Source organism: Pelmatolapia mariae, linkage group LG2, assembly GCF_036321145.2.
Source record: "Pelmatolapia mariae isolate MD_Pm_ZW linkage group LG2, Pm_UMD_F_2, whole genome shotgun sequence".
NCBI classification, from domain to species: Eukaryota; Metazoa; Chordata; class Actinopteri; order Cichliformes; family Cichlidae; genus Pelmatolapia; species Pelmatolapia mariae.
The window spans coordinates 35,140,082-35,161,867 of record NC_086228.1 but is presented as its reverse complement, the minus strand read 5'-3'; the positions used below and the strand labels follow the sequence as shown (position 1 = coordinate 35,161,867).

General features: G+C 40.9%; 1 protein-coding gene across 1 annotated transcript in view; it reads left to right on the top strand.

The window, feature by feature from the left end:
* The window catches only part of pigg (phosphatidylinositol glycan anchor biosynthesis class G (EMM blood group)), a 92,231-nt gene extending 71,332 nt beyond the window's left edge, over positions 1-20,899 (top strand). Inside the window, exons 11-13 of the mRNA XM_063499592.1 lie at positions 1,284-1,593; positions 6,865-7,028; positions 13,757-20,899. Of these exons, the coding sequence (XP_063355662.1) occupies positions 1,284-1,593; positions 6,865-7,028; positions 13,757-13,979 (697 nt within the window). The 3' untranslated portion in view covers positions 13,980-20,899. The remainder of the gene's footprint in view (positions 1-1,283; positions 1,594-6,864; positions 7,029-13,756) is intronic.
* The last annotated feature ends 887 nt before the right edge of the window (positions 20,900-21,786 follow it).

Here is a 21,786-nt window from a genome sequence, read left to right as displayed (position 1 = left end):
AAATCTTTTGGTGAGCTGACCAATGCATTTATTCTTTTTAAGGACATGGCATAAAGTCTCATAAAGTTTATTTGGTGCATTGACATCTCTTTGGAAATAACATCGTGTATATATAATAATAGAATATTTATTTTATTATATAATATTGAATGTTGCAGCTACCAAATGGAAGTTCAACACTTGGAATCAACTCCAGATCTTTTATCTACTTGATTTGTCATGAAAGATGAAAGGAGCAGGCCTCACCTCACACATTCCTTTCATTAAATGCTTGTCAGTCAAAACTTCAAATACTTTTACGCCTCTGAAAATGAGGTACTGTGCATAAAAATGGCTCTAATTTCCAAACAGTTAATGAAATACTTTCCCTAAACCCCATGATTAAAGTTCAAAGTCTGCCCTTCACACCACCATCGCACCATTATTAGATTTTAAATAAGAGACCATATGGACGTACCTGTATAACCACCACTGTGTGCTACATTTCTGTGTGTTTAAAGCAGCACTACATATCATCTGATGACAACAGTGAGGACCAAGGGAAAAGTCAACCTGATATACAGTAGTAGGAGTTTTGTAACTGTGGCAACCCGTATAGTTAATCTCTGAGTTTGGACTTTTCCTTGTCATTACTGGCAAAAGAAAGATGAAAATTATTCCTGAGAAATGTTTTACCATTACAAATCAGCTTTCATGAAATAACCAAGCCAATTTCAGGAGTAGTGTGTTTAACAGCAACCATCAGTATGCTTGCTTCTTACACGCAGCAGTGCTCCACCGAAGAAGGACAATTTAGATAAAATGTCACATGACCTTAAAATGTACTCAAAGTATGTTAATAGCATCAAATTATAGCGATGCAGGAACCCCGACAGACACCGTGATGGCGAGGAAGTCTGTTTTCCTGCGGCGATTCGTTCTGTCTTCAAGTCTCATAGCTTTAATAATTAATGTTACATTGACATACTGCATACTGAATGAAGGGAGGGTTATGAGTCACAGAAATGTGAGGAATCCTGTGTAACAAGAGACAGGAATATGAAATTAATTAAAGTGGTGAACTTTAAAAAAAAACCTATTGCAACATAAGATCTAAGTCATTCCCTTTCCTCATGCCCCCAAACCCCTCTCCTGATATTTAACTGCTAAACACTTGGATAGTTACACATCCCAGAGTCACTTGCCACAGTTACTTGAATGATGAATGAGAAGTTTAACGGAAAATCGGTTCAGGCTTCCTGCACATGCAACAAACCACTCAGTGTTTGATCTTTCTTTTTTAGGGGCACGGTGGAAGCTCGCTTTGTTTACGTCTTCATTTTGGGGATCCTCTTCTCGGGCACCAAGGACCTGTTGCGATCCCAGATCATCACAGCAGATGCCAAACTGAAGAGCAGGGGATTATGGGAGATTTACAGTGGCTTGGTTTTGTTGGTTTCGCTGCTCTTCCGTGCTCACAATCTGCCAGTCCTCTGCTGCTGCCTGCTGATCCAGACGCTCATGGCTCAGTTTATCTGGAAGAAACTCCATTATGATGCCGCCCAGACTACCATCATGCACTACTGGTTTGGTCAGGCCTTCTTTTACTTTCAGGTAAGCTGGTTAAAGTTGATTCTTTTTAAATCAAATAATACTGCACAAGTATAATCTGCATTCAGTCTTGTAGAATCTGCATGAATTTGAATTGCTCAAACATTCAACTCTTTATTTTGTTTTGTTGGTTTTCTTCTTTGAAATGTGTAACAGTGAAGCAATGAAGGAGCAGAGGTAGTAAAGGTGGAGGAATTTAAGTACCTGGGGTCAATCGTTTAATGCAACAGACACAAGAGGTGTGACGAAGAGGGTGCAGGCAGGGTGGAGTGGGTGGAGCTGCGTGTTAGAGGTGATTTGTGACTAAAGCATAGTGACAAGTGAAAGGAAAGGTTTACAAGATGGTAGTGAGACCTGCTGTGATGTATTGTTTGGAGACGAGACGTTGGCACTGACAAAAGTACAGGAGGTGGAGCTGGAGGTGTGAAGACTTTAGGAGTGACTGAGATGGTCAGGATTAGAAATTAGTACCAAGGGGGCGGTTTGGAGACAAAGTAAAGAGAGGCAAGGCTGAGACAGATTAGACGTGTGCAGAGGAGGGACGGTGGATATACTGGACAAAGGATGTTGTAGATGGAGCTGCCAGGCAGGAGGGAAAGAGGAAGACCTACAGAAGAAGGACATACAGATGGGGGTAGATGATCAGCTGTGCAGACCCCTAAAGGGAGCAGCCGAAAGACAAAAAAGAAAAGCTCTGTTGGGAAAACATGGATTCTTGGATTAATGCGATTACTTTGTGCCTAAACATTGTTACAAACCAAGCACGTCGCCCCAAAGGCAGTGGTCTCTCCCAGCAGAACAATATGTGCCTGTTTCTTCTGGTTTAAAAATCCCTGGATCCCAGTCTAGTCAGGGATCACAAATCCTGCCAGATCCAAATTGTTCTACTGCACCATCTCATTCATTGTTCTACCTAAGGTTTTTAAAATGGGAGTTTTTTGGGATTGACTTGCTTTTAGAGCCAACATAAAGTGTCCACTAGAAGTATTTGGCACCTCTGTGTTGGCTTTATGTTTGTTTTTTAGCCCCAGAGTTTGCCACATGTGGGCCTACAGTGTCCATAATGGTAGTCTGCAAGTTTGTTAGCTCAAGCATTTTTAACCCACTTAAGATCACGAAGAGAGCACTTGAGCAATCCTAAGCCTGAGATCTTGGATCACAAGGATTGCTTGACCTCCTCTAAATTTGTGGTCATGTTTAATGTGAGCGGCTTGCAAAAGTATTCGGCCCCCTTGAACTTTTCCACATTTTGTCACATTACAGCCACAAACATGAATCAATTTTATTGGAATTCCACGTGAAAGACCAATACAAAGTGGTGTACACGTGAGAAGTGGAACGAAAATCATACATGATTCCAAACATTTTTTACAAATAAATAACTGCAAAGTGGGGTGTGCGTAATTATTCAGCCCCCTGAGCTGCCAGTCTTTTAGGGTATGTCTCTACCAGCTTTGCACATCTACAGACTGAAATCCTTGCCCATTCTTCTTTGCAAAACAGCTCCAGCTCAGTCAGATTAGATGGACAGCGTTTGTGAACAGCAGTTTTCAGATCTTGCCACAGATTCTGGATTGGATTTAGATCTGGACTTTGACTGGGCCATTCTAACACATGGATATGTTTTGTTTTAAACCATTCCATTGTTGCCCTGGCTTTATGTTTAGGGTCGTTGTCCTGCTGGAAAGTGAACCTCCGCCCCAGTCTCAAGTCTTTTGCAGACTCCAAGAGGTTTTCTTCCAAGATTGCCCTGTATTTGGCTCCATCCATCTTCCCATCAACTCTGACCAGCTTCCCTGTCCCTGCTGAAGAGAAGCAGCCCCAGAGCATGATGCTGTCACCACCATATTTGACAGTGGGGATGGTGTGTTCAGAGTGATGTGCAGTGTTAGTTTTCCACCACACATAGCGTTTTGCATTTTGGCCAAAAAGTTCCATTTTGGTCTCATCTGACCAGAGCACCTTCTTCCACATGTTTGCTGTGTCCCCCACATGGCTTGTGGCAAACTGCAAACGGGACTTCTTATGGTTTTCTGTTAACAATGGCTTTCTTCTTGCCACTCTTCCATAAAGGCCAACTTTGTGCAGTGCACGACTAATAGTTGTCCTATGGACAGATTCCCCCACCTGAGCTGTAGATCTCTGCAGCTCGTCCAGAGTCACCATGGGCCTCTTGGCTGCATTTCTGATCAGCGCTCTCCTTGTTCGGCCTGTGAGTTTAGGTGGACGGCCTTGTCTTGGTAGGTTTACAGTTGTGCCATACTCCTTCCATTTCTGAATGATGGCTTGAACAGTGCTCCGTGGGATGTTCAAGGCTTGGGAAATCTTTTTGTAGCCTAAGGCTGCTTTAAATTTCTCAATAACTTTATCCCTGACCTGTCTGGTGTCTAAATCCAATCGAGAATCTGTGGCAAGATCTGAAAACTGCTGTTCACAAACGCTGTCCATCTAATCTGACTGAGCTGGAGCTGTTTTGCAAAGAAGAATGGGCAAGGATTTCAGTCTGTAGATGTGCAAAGCTGGTAGAGACATACCCTAAAAGACTGGCAGCTGTAATTGCAGCAAAAGGTGGTTCTACAAAGTATTGATTCAGGGGGCTGAATAATTACGCACACCCCACTTTGCAGTTATTTATTTGTAAAAAATGTTTGGAATCATGTCTGATTTTCGTTCCACTTCTCACGTGTACACCACTTTGTATTGGTCTTTCACGTGGAATTCCAATAAAATTGATTCATGTTTGTGGCTGTAATGTGACAAAATGTCGAAAGGTTCAAGGGGGCCGAATACTTTTGCAAGCCACTGTATATACAAAAGAAAATAAGAAAAAGCATAATAGGTCTCCTTTAAGCGTATCATCAAACAAGTTTTCTTGAGAAACCTTACCCACCTTTCCAAATTAACTTTGACTGTTGTGCTGAGTAGTAAAATTCAGATGCGTGTGTGATGCTGTGCGAAAATCACACCTCCCAGAAATACAAAAGGAAGCACAGCGAAGAACAAAACAGTCAGCAAGTGTCTTGATTGTAAGAGACATTTAATTTAACGCCCTGTCACAGAGTGTAGCAACATTTACGGAAGCTATCGCCACTGATAAAGTGCTAGATACTGTAATAGGTGCTGTTCTGGGCAGAGGAAGTGTTTGTGTATAAATCATATTACTTTCATCCAGCTCTACCATGAAGGCCAACTGGACCGGCCGCTTCCCGAGGATGTACGATGCCTCTTCCTCAAAGGCTGGAGAGGAAAACCTGCCTTTTGATTCGACTTCCACCTACCGCAGATATTTGATTAGCGACTGTGCATTGTTGTCAACAGCGAACCTCCACGTCGTTAACAATTTAATCACCCTCATCACCCCTCGGGTCATTAATGCTGTGATGGGCTCGGGAATAGACCGCCACCAGACAATTTTCCCATCTAAGCATCGAGGCATGTAATTACAGGCATTTGAGCAAAAACGTTCTCGGCGCAGCTGAGCATAATGGATGTGTAAGCAGCGACGTACAGTATAAAAGTTAAGCTCGCTGACGTGAAGAATAACCAAAATTATGTTCAATTAAAATCTAATCCGTGAGTACAGAGGATCGGTGTGCACCGAGTCTGAACTGTAACACATTAACAGTCTAGAAACAGAGTTGCTTTGTTGTGTTTTCCAAAGATTTGTTATGATTTTTGGCAGAAAGCTTTTGTTTCTAAAGTCCATCTCTTTTGGCATTCAAATGCTTGAAAACACAAGAGGATTATGGGAAGTATTCCAGGTAACATCAGCGGCAGACATCGCTAGCGTAACAATAAATAAGTAAAGTGATATCGTCTGTCTCGATCGTTGGGAGTGACGGATTTTTCTCTGGATTTATCGCTGTCCCCCAAAACCAGATGGTCAGCAAGGCAGCAAGGATGGTGTTTACTCTTCAGATATGAGCCAGTTTGTGCAAATGTTGCCGCATGAGCAGTGACAAGTCAGATTGAATTTAGCAAGCTTCTGTGGAAAACATGATTCATCAGAGAGCAGAACTAAAAGGTGGGCTTGAATACACAGAGCAACTTAGAGCGCATATTTTTTATTCAGGTGATCGAAACCTCGCTACTCACCACGCAAACCCACTGTAAGCATTTTTAATTTTCCCCCCACGGTGAAAGTGTGCCGCCTGCTCCTCCTTGATATCGACTCCATTAAGGAACCGCATTAGTCCAGCCACACTCTCCGACACTGTCTTGTGAGAATCAATCTTGTCTATAAAAAAACACGTCTTGCAGTTCTTTTTGTTTTTTTTTTTTCTTAAGTGATACATTTGTTGATGGTGTCAAATGACATTTGAAAGATCGCAGCAGGATTCCAGCAAGCAGAAAATATCCATATGCAGTCTCCAACCTGCTCACTGGTGTCTGCTGTTTGTTTAAAATGGAGCCAGCTGTTAGTGTTTTCCTCCTCTGTGATCGGAGATGTGCTTACAGGAGGGAGACAAATGCTGACTTGATGCTTGTTGCTGTCTGCGGACCGTCATCGCATTCGCTTTTAAGAGGAGAGACACTGTTGATATCTGGGCTTCATTTTCTTTACCTGCCACAACAAACAGTGTGCGTTTAAAATGTTATTATCACTTGTTGTGCACAGAGGGGCAGGTCAGTGGCTTGAGTTACAGGAAAAGTGTGAATGCTGTGGTGTTGGGGGGATTTTATAAATCTTAATAAGTTTGAACAGAGATTACTTTTGTTGTGTCCCTTTTTTTTGTAATATATAAATATATATTATTTCATTTGAACAAAGTCTTTTTGTCCTTGTAACTGTATTTGCACTTCCAGAAGATTGGGGCTATAAATCCTGATTGCATTGCAGTGATGATATCTTCTAAAGGCTGCGACGAAAAGAAAGTGCAACAAAAGTTTTATATTTTCAGTTTACTGCAGACATATTTATCTTGTTCCAGAGAAGCTCAAAATTGGTTGCAAAGTTAAATAAGGCAGAAATCTGTGTTTTGTTTTTCTTTCTTTTTTTTCAAATAAAGAAATAAAATGTGTTTGCTGGTGCATACAGTAGTCTGAGTGCTACTAAGTCCAGCTCCAGACAGAGAGCTGTGTGCGCTGCTCTGGCCAGGGACTGGAAAACAAACAACTGGGCTGCTGGGAAGTGGCCAGAAACTCACAGTAATGATGATAAAGCAAAGCACCAGTTCTTTAGAGCTCTGAAGCACATCCACAGTTCTTTGTTTACTTATTTTTGTCTGTATATAATGTAAATTATTTGAAGAAGATTTCTTTGTGCACCTGCAGGGGAATTCCAACAATATAGCCACCGTCGACATTTCAGTTGGATTCGTTGGACTGGAAAGCTACATAGAAGCACCTGCCATCTTCTTAACAGCGCTCAGCACTTATGCAGGCCCACTGCTCTGGGCGTGTCACCTCGTCTGCTACCTTAGCTCGGAGAGAGACCGGTAAGTTTCAATTTAAAACCCACTATTCATTGGTTTTTGGATTAGCACGGTGATTAGCATTGTTGCCTCGCAGCAAGAAGGTCCTGGAGTGTGGAGTTTGCATGTTCTCCAGGAACTCTGGCTTCCTCCCACAGTCCAAGGGGATGTTGTTAGTGGGGCTCAAGTAACTGGTAATTCAAAATTCTTCATAGGTGTGAAAGTCTGTGTGTAAATGGTTGGCTATGTAAACACACAAAAGAGAAAAAAAAAGAAGCAAATTTTAGTGTGACTGGAGGTATGCAGATTTGGAACGAGCTAGAGAGCACTACAAAAATCAGCATCTCGCTCAGAGCTTAAGACGGCTGCTACTAAAAAATGTTCACTCCTAAAACCCCGCATCACTCACGGTTTTTAAATATTCTCGATAGCTTTCCATTTAAAATACACCCACCAGTGGATTTATACTGTTATTCCCCATGTGTCTCTGTCTGGATGTATTGTTTTAGTATCTCTATACTGTACTTTAGGAATTTCAAGGTGCTTTTAAAGGTTTGTGTTAGTATTAGGATACAGAATTAAAAATGATATTTATTGTGATGTCTTGACCCCTGTTTACAAGCTCAGGATGGCTTTTGGGGATTTTACAAATCACTGTTTTATGCATAATTATGATTGTAACTGCATTTTAATTGATTTGTGTATAGTGAAGTGAACTGCAGGAACCTTCCTGGTGTGAGCTGACTGTTTATCCCAAGCTTAGAAAACAAATGTTATTTATGTGTCACCAATTTCCAGCAACAGTCACTAGGGCTGTTTGATATAACGAGATATATCGGATGACGATATGAAAACATCTATCGTTTCATACGCCATCGTTTGTTTCGTGGTGTCGCAAAATAAACTGTTTACAGCAATATTTTTTCATCATTTTGATGGTCACTGTAGAATTTCTTAAAGTTCTCTCTTTCTCTTGTATTTAATATAACCACACTACGGACGGACAAGCAACTGTTTTTAAGCGTTGTCGTTAGCAACAACAACGGTAAAACCATCGCGTGGCTCCGGCGTCCGGTTGTTTATTTTCCACATAAACCTTTCACAATAAAGCTGAAGATCCTATTGAGATTTTTCAAAATAAACTGAATCACGTGAAATAGTATGCAGAGTGTTTACGGACGAGAAGCTAAAAAGAGCCGTCAGGTGCTAAAAAATAAACCTTAGAACAGGCGTTTCCCCGCAGCACGCCGTGTCATAAATACTCGAAGAAAACTGCGGCCATTTCAACTTATGTAACACTCGACTCCAGGTACACGACGCCCAGCTGAAAACACTTTAACCAAGTCGAGTTGCCCAAGATTCACAGAATTTACAGAAAATGTAACATTTTTATGATACATATCGTTGTCGGGACAATAAATGTCTCATATCGGGATATGAGATTTTGGTTATATCGCACAGCCCTAACAGTCACAGTAAAGACCATAAATATTAGAGTGAAAACCCCAACAGTCCCCCTGTAAGCAGTCACTTGGCAACAGTGGGAAAGAAAAACTCCCTTTAAACAGGAAGAAACCTCCAGCATAACCAGGCTCCCCCCTTCTTGGCTTCAAGGATTGCTCGATATTGTATGTGCTCCTGGTGGCATGACCGTAACCTGAATAGCTAAAAGAAAAGGATAAATGGTTGAAGCATCCAGCGTCTATGACGAGGTGGTAGTCGTTTCGATTCCATAATCCAAAGTCATGCACAGCAATTCTATACGTAAGTCCTAAATGATCGAGGTTTTCACTGTCAGTTGGGTTGCATAAAAACATTGTTGTAATCACTTTTTATATAACCGAACGTTTGAAACGACGCCCAGTTTGTAATCCATTCATGAGAAAACATTTGGAACATGGTGGGTGTCACTGATGGAGGAGCGCTTGTGCTCCTCAAATCGTGGTATGTCAGCCAAAGCGTTGGGCGCCGCTGCTCTGCGTTATAACCAAATTCAAACACGCTCCTCTCTCTCACTGTCTTTTATGCCCACTGTGCCAGCACTGCCACACACCAGCATCGCTATTACAGTTACTTTTGACTGTTGTTTGTTTGTTTCATACTTTTTCAGCCTGTGGGTGGGACAGTGCTGGCGCGCAGAAATGCTATGTTAATTAGTTTACTCGTGGCAACGAGGAGCGTTCCTTGGAGGGTATCAAAGATGCATGTAAACAGCTTAACCTGCGGAAGACCTCCACTGGAGAGGGGCCAGTAGCTGGGCTGCTGTATGTGTGTGAAAGCAGCCAATAACTACCGCTTCCTCTCAGCGTGAGGCCTCTGCACAGCGCCGAGCGATGAGGTCTGTGGCTGGGCAGCAGCTGCCCTGCTGATAGAGCCAAAACTAAAATGCTATTTTAATGCAGACAAAAGATACTGTTTGTGTAAAAGGAGTCGTTTTAGCCTGCCTCCTATGTTATAATGCCAGCAACTAAAAAGCAGAGATATATATGCAAGTCTGCTGCCTTGAGATATAAAGAAATGTTACTTTATGTAATAAAACGTTTGAATTTTGTTGGCACGAAGAATGCATAGAAATTAGACTATAGAGGGTGAAAATACCCATACATGATTTATATTCTTAATAATCCTTGATCCCACATTTGAATAAGCTGTGTTTAACATTTCAGTAGTTGAGACGGTCTTTGATTAAAAAGTTCCATCCTTCCAACTTGTTTTTTTTTTTCTTTTTGCTGCTTTCAGCGGGGTATAAGAAGTAGAAGTAGTCCAGCACTGTGGTCGGTTTTGTCTCGACCTTTCGTTTAGTACTAATGTGTCATCAAAAAAGCCACATAGTGTCCATCACAGTATTTTTGGAGAACATCTGGTCATACGTCCACGGGAATCTCACCCTAAGTGCTCTAAATAGGTCGGAAATATCAACATAAACTGATGTTATCCTGCAATCGAGTATCACACAAACACACGCACAGCAGCAAAGGAAAATTACTTTACGTGATCCAATAAAAGCATGATACCTGAGATGTCTAGTTGTAATTATTGCATTTACAGTAAGTTGAAAATAGCTCCTGAAAACGTTGCTTCTGAGAAAGCCCGTTCAAACGCAGCACCTGCATTGATCGGTTGTAAACTTGAACCTAAACTGGAGCAATGAAAGCAGGCGGTAAATTCCATTTAGATCGACGGCGTAATTGCAGCCAGTTATGGGATTTGGTGCCTGGCAGCCTCGCCATGTTCACTGTGGTTTTATCCTCTGAATAGCCAAGTGGGCAAGCCATCAATTTCATATGTAGGCTGTAATGAACGCTGCAGCCTCTGGAGGGGGTTAACACCACCCAGCTGATGGTAAACATCACACACTGCATTCCAGTGCAGGAAACTTGATCATCTTTCCTGCTTGTCATCACTCATCCACAAAAGACTTACCTCTAATAGGTGCTCAGAGGTACTCTGACTAATGGCGCTAAAATAATCTCAGTTAGTTTAAAATTCACTCTGCAGCATCAGCAGCTCGACCACGAGGCTGGTACTGGAAGTCCTCAGGATCTGCTGAGTAATGACATCAAACTAAATCATTATTTACACACAGTGTGTTTTTCTTTGTCTTAATCCACTGTAGGTTTTGTAATCTGTGAGATTTCATTCATTCAGCATAAGGCACATTCACGCTGATTTATTTCTTAGACACTTTGCAAGAGTGACAAGTGTCAGTCTTCTCAGCATCTGCATGCTCGTGAGCTTTAAGGTGAAATGATTTACTGAAATAGATTGTGGTTAAAGACAAGACAAACTTCAGTAAAGTAAGTCTTAGGATGGTGTTTTTTGAAGGTTAGGTCTGATATTAGGGGTTAATTTAGAATTAGGTTAGAGTTTAACACACGGAGATAGCCAAAACAGACATGCTTAAATATGTAAATATGTGTGTGGCCCTTTCCTTGCACACAGAGTGGAGCAGACTACGGTCACAGCTTTGCTCAGAGAGCAGCTTTTAGCCAAAACATGAGAACCACTTACCCAAAAATCCTCAACCTTGGCACTGATTTACTCTGGTCCTCAGCAACACACCCACCAAGAGTGAAGCAGATAAACATGTTAACTTGGGTAACAGTTACAGTTAGTTTCTCACAGCATTAGTACAATGAGCCTTAGTTACACCCTTAGTGATTTTGAAAACTGTCAGTTTTTATAGGTATTGTTCACAGGTTTCACAGACTGTCTGTGTGTTCTCGTGACCCACCTTAGAGGTCGCCTATGAGGCAGCACACAGAAATAGACCCCAAGCTGTTTTGATATGAGCAACTCTGTGGAAGTAGGCGTTAGCAGCAAACACAAACAGAGCATGGTGGCGTTCAGTTTTTTATTTCCCCCCTTTTTTTTTATGCAGCTTTATACTTCTGCTTCCTTACTGTGACATGACATGCACCTATTTCATTTCTCCCTATCTGAGAGACTTTGTCAGTCATAGTTTTAAAAACGAGTCCATTAGGAAAGCAAAAGCAACCAGCCACATTTAAATATGTCATCTCAACCTCTTACTGTGATGTTAAAAAGCAGGAATATGTTCATATTATTATCTATAGTGCCTGGAAATATCCATTAGAGCTTCCAGGGGTAATTTTTAGTTCAGCGTTGACAGGCTGTGCGTACTGTAGTCTATCTAGCATGCCAGCAGTTTGGATTGAATGACAATAATGGGTGTTTTCAAGTGTCGTGATAGTTGTTTTCACTTCCAAAGAAGTGGTTTATGTCACTTTGGAGATGTTTGAAATGTGTCTGTACACATAGGGTTTCACCAGTCATCAGTCCATCACAAGCTTTGTGTGTAAAGCTTTTATCAGGCTGGTGTAGCTAAAAGCATAAGAAGCAAGAGCACATGGCTAATTAGCATATCATGCATAATGCAGGCTACTGAAGCTACAGTCACTCGGGCTATGTTGATACACATGCTGTTTACACCAACGCTAAATGTAATGCAAGCAAACACTCAGTTAAACTGTGTGTGTGTATTCCCACTACAATGCTTGGCTAACATGCCGGTAGCTTCTTTGCAGTTCACTACAGCGATGAAGTTGCCTGCACCTTGTTTTTATGCAATAACTACATGACACCAAGGATATTTTAATCTTGTTACAAACCTAGTGCTTTCCAATTAAAAGTAATCAACTCAAGTCAAGAGGAGGTCACAGCAGCAACACTTTGCAGCAGTAAAGTGTGATAGTTAATATGTCTAAATTCAGGTACTTCCATCGTTACAGTTTCATCAAATACTCGACGATCATGGGAAAAAGAAATGTCCCGTGCAGACGTGTGAAAACTAACTACACCCCATGATTCAGTAGCTTGTAGAACCACCTTTCACAGCAGTAACTTAAAGTAATTGTTTCCTGTGTGACTTTATCAGCCTCTGGCATCACTGTGGAGGGATTTTGTGCTGCTCTTCTTTACAGCCACACATTTATGCACAGCTCTTAAGTTCTCACCACAGCGTTTCATCAGGTCGATGTCCGAACTTTGACTGGACCTTTGCAGTGCCTTGATTCTTTTCTTGTTCAGCCATTCTGGTGTAGATTTGCTGCTGTGCTTGGAGTCATTGTCCTGTTGCATGACCCACTGTGGGCAAGCTTTAGCTGTCAGACAGATGGCCTCGCATTTGACTCTAGAATACTTTGGTACTTTGATTCATGGTCGACTCAATGACTGCAACGTCTCGCGGGTATCTTCATATTTTTGTCAAAATGGGGGACTTATTGCTATATTAGCTAGTGTTAACTTTGGTTTGTGTAGCTACACCAATAGACAGAGATGGTAGCTGCTTTGTGCAAAAAACAACTGTGAGCACTGCTTAAGAGCCAGTTAATGTGGAGCACTGTGCTTCAGTGAACTCAAACAACTGTTTCCTAACCTCTTGTGTTGCTTGTATGATGTCAAGAGGATGTAACCAAAATCTACAAAACAAAGACTGAGTTTCTGAAAATGTTAGCTTCCACTAAGTAACATGATGTTACTTAGTGGATGTTGATGTGGCTTTTGGAGATTTTAATAATGTTTAATCAACTGATTTCTGCCTCCACAGCTGAGGAAAGCGCAGTAACAATGATACACGCAAGCCTTTTATTTTCTCTGTTATCCACTGAGTCGTAAAACTTTATTGATTATCAGTATTGGTCAGTCTTTGATCCACTCGTGTATTTCTATCTATCCATCTGCTAACCGGTCTACCTAGCATGTCACCTACTCCTTTGGTTTGCCTTCCTGTCTTGTGAAAAGACTTAAAGTTCCTCCCCCTCAGCTGGGACTCTGCCTGCTGTAATGAAGAAGATCCCTTAGCTAACTGGCGCATGTGTTTCAGTGTATTACAGACCGAGTCTTTTGTGTATCTGTGCGTGTTTGGCTTTACATCATCATCATCTCCTAATCTCCTCGCGCCATCCCATCTTGCAGGTTTTAGAGTCATTAACTTCTTTATCAGAATTTGCCAGCAATCCGCATTATTGTGCCAAGATAATTGGATCAGAGTCTTCTCCTGGGTACACGTGTAAAGGAAAAAATGCGAAATTGTGGCCTCTGCTATGAATCACTAAGCAGTTTGCATTTTTACCGAGTCAACTTCATCACGACAAACATGAAGCAGCTTCGGATGACCTTGGCTTACATCAAAACTTTTCTACACAGGAAGTTTTGACTATTATCCACAGTACAGTCGCCTGCTTTGCTCTCTGCAGTGCATCTCTGATGAATCCTTTTCCTCTCCACAGGAGCCCGGTTGCAGTCGGCCATGGTTGCTACTGTTTGGCCCTGCTGAGGTCTGTGCCAGCTGCAGCCTACATAGTGCTGGTAACTGTTCTGCGCTATCATCTCTTCATATGGAGTGTCTTTTCACCCAAATTACTGTACGAATCCATGCATCTCCTGCTGACTGCAGGAGTCTGTCTCTTCTTCATCACCATGGAACAAAGCCCCAGCTCAAGTAAGTCTTAGGGAGCTGAAGACTGAAAATCCCCCCTAAAGGATCAGACTTGGTCTTATACTGTGTGGGACTTTCAGCCTGATCCACGCTACAGTGTACTCACCTTCACTCTCTAAGTTAATTTTGTTCACATTATGTGAATAGATGTTTGTGAACTCTGTTGCAAAAAATACTTTGGGGATGCACTTTTAATGTATTTTTGAGAAGCATATTTAAATATTTAATTCTTTTCCAAAAAGAGAAGTGTTGAAGACGATGAATAAAAATGAGATGATGTAAAGATTTTAGAGGTTTTTTTTTACATACCTCAGGGATGAGTGTACAGTGAGCAGCAACGGGCGCTTTGACTCCATGATTAATTGAATGACTTTGATGTTACACTGGAGAGCTTGATGTGAATGTGCTGTGAGCGTTTGATAATACTTGTTTTAGTCTCGACTTGCACCCTCATAGTTGTTTTCACTTACTCATGCTGAGCTTTATTGTGGTGAAAATGTACAGAGTAATGCTGGGAAATATGTGATGTCACTAAAGTGAAAAACATCTTAACGGTAGTTTGAGCACACGTGCAAATACTAATGATTATGACTCAGTTCCATTTAGCTGCTTCAGTTTCAGTCCCAGGACCTGATTTTTCTTTCTGAAAATCTTGTGAATGCGATAATTTGAGAACAAAGCAACGTAGATTGTGATTTGATACTATAGGCGTGTTTTCTAGGAGGCTGGCAGTTGTCCGAATCGTATAAATTGTTGTGAAGGTGAATCTGAGTACAAGGAAAGCACAGTGCTTCGCCTGTATGGTAGGGATCAAATACTGGAAATATCTCCTTAGATATTTTGCCATCTATGTTCTTACCACGTTGTTTCATGCAGGCTATATGAATGTGAATCACAACAATAAAATGAATAGATTAATAATAAAACTTCTTCCTGCTGAAGAATCAGTTTGCTTTATTTCTCTCCATTATTAAGTCTTTTATCATCCCTTAAGTAAAACGAAATAAGATCGACTTTATTTATTCCAGAAGTTGGAAAGTTACTGTGAACAACATGAAAACCAACCTAGCTGTTTTTTATATTGTTAACTCAAGTTTTTGTATATAGCACCAAATCACAACAATAGTTACCTTGAGGCACTTCATATTGTAAAGTAAAGACCCTACAATAATGCAGAGAAAACCCCGACATTCAGTTGACCCACTATAAGCAAGCACTTAGTGATAGTGGGAAGCAAAAACTCCCGTTTAACCTCCAGCAGAACCAGGCTCAGGGAGGGGCGGGGCCATCTGCTGTGAGCTGTTGTTTGTTTTATATCACAAAACAAAACAGCTCAGAAAAGTCAAACATACACAAAAGAAGTTACACAGAAATATGAGATTAACATCTCTGACCCGACCCACTCTGTGACCTCCAGAATCCCAGTCCATCCATGTCGCTGCAGTGCTTTATGAACTCTACTCACTGTGTTTCCTTTGGGCTTAATCAGTTCATCAAACTTGTCCGTACTGTCTTCCACACACCACAGGTTACCCATGGAAAAGGCATTAACTATAATCCCAGAAGCGAGCATTTCATGGAAATGAAGTGACAGAAGATTTCTAAAAAGCACTTCACGGAAAGCAACAAGAAGAGTTTTAATAAAGTAGCATAACCTTCATATTTGGCCTGTAAACAGTCAGGTAATAATAAAGGTAGCACTGAAGCGCTTTTCCTTGGCATTCAACCAGCTCAGCTATGGCTGCCAAACACTTTTTTGTGTTTTGACAATATTTGACAATTCGACCACAACCTCAGTCTGCCTTTTGTCACAGCACGATGAGCTCAGGTGTAAATGATAAAAATAAAAATAATAATTTCAGCTGCATCGCATTCGGCTGCTTCAGCATCGAGCTTCCTGTTGCTCACGCTGGCTGCTGCGTCTTACGGGAGTCACTTAAGAAGAACAGAGCCATTGTTGGTATTTTTAGTACTACGTGTGCTTTCTCCGTGTTCATGTCAAAACACATGCTGTGAGAAAGTGTGTGTGTTGTCTCGGTTTAAAAGGTCCAACAACATTAGCAGAAGTTTGTGGGGGACGTCAATCAAGTGGAGCTCCTTTGTGCCCACTCGGTCTTGAGAAAAGAGTCTAATCAGGCAAGCGTGAGTGAAAACACCTGTGTGGGTGTAACATGGGGGTGCAGGTTGGGAGTTTTCGAGCACATCGCACAATATTTCCAGTACGCAGCACTAAACCGTTAGCTAAACTGTGTTCTTTTCTTTCTATTACTTTTTTTAACCCTTTTAAAACTGTAACCATCCAGTGTCTGGTGACATTTTGAAAGATGTGGACATAAAAAAAGTTCAGACTTTGGTGTTCGATATGTTCAGATGAAATGAGCAGTTATGTCTGTGGGTCTTTTTGTGTGTGTCTGCTGCATTAGCCTCCTTTACGAATTCTTATCCCAGTAAATGACCACATTCATATGAAGTTGAGCTCAGTAAAGTTAGCAAACAGGAAAGAGTTTGATGTTGCGTATAAACCTAAATAACTTTTGTTCAGCTTTAAATCCAAATTTTAGCTTTTGATAAAAGGACGAATAATGCTGTTGTTTTTTTCCATTCAGTCTTTTTTGATTTTATGTTTCACTGAAGCTTTAGATGTTCTTACTGCACAGAGGCAGTTTGTCTTTTGATTTCTACTTGCAAAATTGCGAAATTGCAGCTGGTGAAAATCCAAAACTGTGTGGCGGTTTATAAACACTGCAGAACAAGTTCCAGAAAGACTGAGCTAATAATTCCTCTTCTTTTCAGTAGGGCTTTATTTCACATGATGAATTGTTCTCGTTTGGATTTCGATGCACGACTCGTAAAATTTTGTGTCTGCCAGAGGGCCGCGGACATAAACTTTGTTTAACGTCCACTCAATCTGTTTCTTCAGTATAACTGAGAATCCCACCAAAGTAAAACTGGCATGTAAGCTGGCTTCGATCCAAAGCAATAAGAGTATGGAGCCAAGAGAGCAAACAATGTGTGCCTACCCAAGTACTCGATGGAGCTCACTGTGTGCTTGGACTCTTGTTTTGAAAGTAAAATCTGAGTTACAGTGAAGACTGGAACACTCATCAAACCTCCTGTTTGGCTTCAATTTTGTATAATTTGTTAAAAGAAAATATCCCCGCCTCCAACACAAAAAGCTAGACTTTTAATCCAGCGGGATGTGATGTAAAGTAGAAAGTAAGACATCATTCCAGCAGTTATTTTGTTGACTCATGGGCTTTTGACGTCGACGAACAGAAGCGACTGCTTCAAAGCTTCTTGTTGATCATACTCTGGCAGTTCTAACCAGGAAAAAAAATCAAGTTGAAAGACTCGGTATGAATCTTTTCACCTCCAGACACCAAAGTGAATCTCATGTTCCCGCCCCAACACTTGTCACTCACCTTGATGAGCTGTCTGCATTGAAAAAGCGTCTCACCCGGGGCGAAGATCACTGACTCCCTCCCCCCGAGGCGTCAGAGAAGCAGGTGCCAAACTGGGAAAAGTGGGGGAAGAGGAGGCAACGCTGGTGTTCCACGTTTTCCTGAATAGATTTTTGTTTGATGCAAGGTGAGCTCGTCACTCTTTATTTTGCCGCCGTTGTTGTTGCTGTGACTCACCTTGACAGGGACCTCACTGCTTACTACATCGGCACAGAATGGAATTTAAATGCCCCGAGCATCATTGGAAAGTCAGACAAACAAGAGGATTTGCATTTGAATGCAGGGGGGGTCAGGGGCAGACACACGCTGCATATGGATCACTGCAGGTGAGCTGGTTTGCATTACAGGGAGGACACATTTAGCTTTTTTTCTTCTTTCTTTCTTTGGTGGAGCCAGCCTCAAAGCTAAACTGGCAGCATCTTATTGTCAAGTGCCTTTTTCCTCTCCTTAGTTCAACGAGGAATCTCACAAAGATATCAAAGTGTGATGTAAATAGTTGATGAACCAGATAATGATCTACAGGATTATTCTGTCAGCATGCTTCACTTCGCTCGACTTGCCCAATGGTCTCGCGCTGTCTTTACAAGTCGAGCTCTTGATCCGACTAAATCTGGATTCCCATACTGTCTTTTTTTTTTTTTTTTTACCAAGATCTCCTCCTGTGATTGTAAAGTGATTTAGAAAAATTTAGAATGACAAGCAACACATTTTCTCAGATGGAGATCGATTTTCTGCTTTTAGTAAGAATAAAACATTATGAACCGCTCTGTGGGAACTGCAGCGCCGATGATGAATTATGCTTGAAAAGAGTAACATCCGTCTGCATCTCATCGGCCTCGTGAAAAATCTTGTGAAGCCGCGTTATAATCCTGACCAGTTCGGTTGAGTTTGACAAACTCCTGCAGTCTAAAAGCTTGATTTATAGTACTGCGCTGAATCCCTGTGGAGCACGCACCGTGGTGGGTGACATCATTGTTTGCAATGATACTTGAGTGCGGATGTCTCTGCGCTGCCCTGTCATCATGAGTAAAAGTGAGCTGATCAGGCTGGAAATGAATGATAGGATTGCTTATGAATATCCAGAAAAACAAAGGTTACTTTATCAAAATGCAGGAAAAAGAGAAGACTTCTGTAACAGCATGGTACTAAAAAAAAAAAATGATATGGCATATATCCACATTGTAAGAATATCTTAGAAAATAGAATAGAATAGAATTCAACTTTATTGTCATTGCACATATCTGGATATAGCCGTTGGTGAAATCACCTGTTGCATCTGTGCTCCACAGCTGGTTACAAGCTAATGTTATGCCAGCTAATGTTAGACATGCTAAATTATGCTAAAATTCACCTTCCCACTGTTTGATTAGAGTTTTACCCCGTATTAGAGTTTATTGTTTGAGTCCAACGATGTTCTTATCCTTTATTTATCCAGCTAAAAGTCGCGCTGAGATTAAATCCGTTTTTCCAAGACCTAGCCGAGATCCACTTTCAAGAAAGTTTCACTAAAGCTGGCTAACAGCAGCTAACACAGGCTAACAGCGGCTAACAGCAACAAAAACAGCAGCACTTACCAGCAGAAAAGTTTACGATATCCTCAACAACTGACCTCAGTGTCCTTGTCATCAGACAGAAGTGAACTTTACTTTACACTGACATATTGGACTCCTTTCAGAAAGTTTTACAGTTTCCTCCAGAACAAATAGTCACTCAAATTGTCACTTGAATTAGGAGAGATGAGAAAACAGAATTCAGTTGACTGCAAGCTGCAATTTTACACACTGTAACTTTAAGCTTTAACTTTAGCATATTTATTGTCACCATGTTTGGTTAGTTGGAAGCAGAAGTGATTACATTTGGATAAAAAAGCAGAGTGCTAAGTCATTAGCTAACGCTAACCACTGTAGTTAGCAAGTGGCATTGAGAGTTTTTACACATGCAAAGTAAGACACACAAATATTGAACATTTAGTGCTAAGAAATAGACAAATAAATATTAAATGACTCACAAAACTGATGCACAAACTTCTTGGATAACCTGTACCACTCACGCCGCAATATCATTTGTAATTCTATAATTCCACGCTAGGCTCTAGCTACCTTTGTCAGAACACCCGACAGTCAAAGCTGCCACTACCACTATCCAGATGAATTATAAAAATTAAAAAGGTAATCACTTTCAGAGAGGGCACACTATCTATAGAGACCAAGGTAGTAGTTTGTTTTTGTTTTTTAACATGGGACTCTGGGGATTGATTTATTTTTAGTCTCAAATGGCCACTAAAGGAACTGCAGTTTTTCGCACTTAAGCTTTAGCTTCATTTTTAACCTTCTTAAGTTGCTGCTTGAAAAATATCCAAAAATACCTCCCTGCTTTCAGGGAGGTACAAACAATTGGAGACTCCTACATTTTTCTTTATAAAGGCACTGGTACAGAGCAAACTATAAGAAGTTGTGGCAGCTATATTTGATTACTTTTGTTAGAAAGTGCATGCCAGATCATCTCTATAGAGCACAGTACACTATAAATCAGGTTCCAGGGTTGGTTTTATGATTAGAGCTTTTGTTTAATTTATGGGGTTATTTTGTTGTCTATAGGTGGGTATTTTTTTTCCTTGTTTCTGTTAATACTGTCTGTTAAATGTCCAATAAGACCAAGACTTGGATCAGACATTTAAAGAATGCAATAAGCTGTTGTCAGGTGAAGCAAAGAGGTTTTATTGATCAGTCGTCACTTCAAAGCAAGAGGAGGAGACGATGTTTGAAAACCAGAATTGTTGTCTGCTTCATTGTAGCTGAAATGCTCGGCTCACAGTAAAGAGCCGAGTTGGTTTGTTAAGTTATTTAATCTTTTTGAAAACTTCACGATTCATCTATAAAACGATCAGAAGCCTCGGAACAGCTTCTCACCAGTGTGATGAGGCAACACTGTGACAGTTTAAACTCATTCCTCTGTATCCAAGTATCCAGCAGACCATGAAATAGATCCGAATAATTGTTTTGTTCACATGGTCGTAAGCTTTTAGGCATGTGTTGTACATCACATCAAAACCTGACTGTGTGTGGGGTTATTTTTGCCCATCTGTGTTGAGATGACTCTTGTATTTCTGTGTGACCTGCACTCCACATGTGTTGAATTCATTCCACAGTGATGTCACTCTGTTTTTAAACCTTTTTGTTTTCTCCTGTTCATAATTTGGCAACAGCCCTCATGTTTTGTTTTGTTGTATTTTGTTTTTTCCTAATCTAGCCTGTGGTAAACTATGCAATTCATACTGTTTCTGTATTCAAACACTTCACTCCTCTGTCTGTATCTGATGAATTAGGTGTTTAATCAGATGAAATCTGCCTTTAAGTTGAAAATCCCTCTTTTATATCTGTAGTTTTCTGAGTTAGTGTTTGTTTATTAATGTGAAAAGTGACAGACCTACAAGAATCATCTGTTTATGTTCTCCATATTAAAATAAAAGACTTCCTCTGCAGGATTTGTGTGATTCCTACAAGCTGTTACATTAAGTGTTTTGATAAGGATGTGCACACGTTCCTCCTGTGATATTAGTGATTAGCTGCCCATTAAATTGTCTTTCAGCTTCTTGCATCCTGGGTGGAAGCCATCTGTCTTGATTCCTCCTGCTCTGGAGGATGGATGACATATGATGCACTTTTCACTAGAGTCTCAAAGTTTCCTACTGATTTAGTAAAATTGGACATAAAACCATCTGTGAAAGTGCACCTAGCGTATCTTAACATACAGTATAGAAGTAGGAGGATGATAATTTAGTAATCATCCCTCTATCTGCTATCCACCCACTAAATAATTATTTTATGCCTTCAGGAGCTGGACTTCAATGCCACCATTAAAGGAGCCACACATTCCACGCTCTGCTCGCTTCTGAGTAGGAGTCTCTCTTAAAACCTCCAAAGTGATGATGCACCCAAGATGTGTTATAGCCCTCATGCCACAAATGTAAGGCACACAAAGCTGAATTCAGTGAGCTTTTAATTGAAAATATTGACTCGAAACTAGAAACCAGCTGGAAATAATAGATACACACGTGAAAGCATCGATATGGGTTGGTTTGTGCAGTTTTAGTCCTTACTTAAGTACACATATCTAATATTTCCTTCTTTTGCTTGTTTTCTTGATGCACGGTGCTCTATGTAGGCTGTTAAGAGTTTCCTCTTGGCTGAATTCAAGCAATTCAAGTTGAATCCAATCACCTTTTTTTCTACAGCTTTTGAGTAATCGTGCCTTCTAGCTTGCTCTGAGGGATTGAGGTGTTCCCAGGCCTTAGGGCCCACTTTTCGATTCCCGGGTTCACGAGAGCTTTCTGACCAGATGAGCAGACTCCCGGCCAATT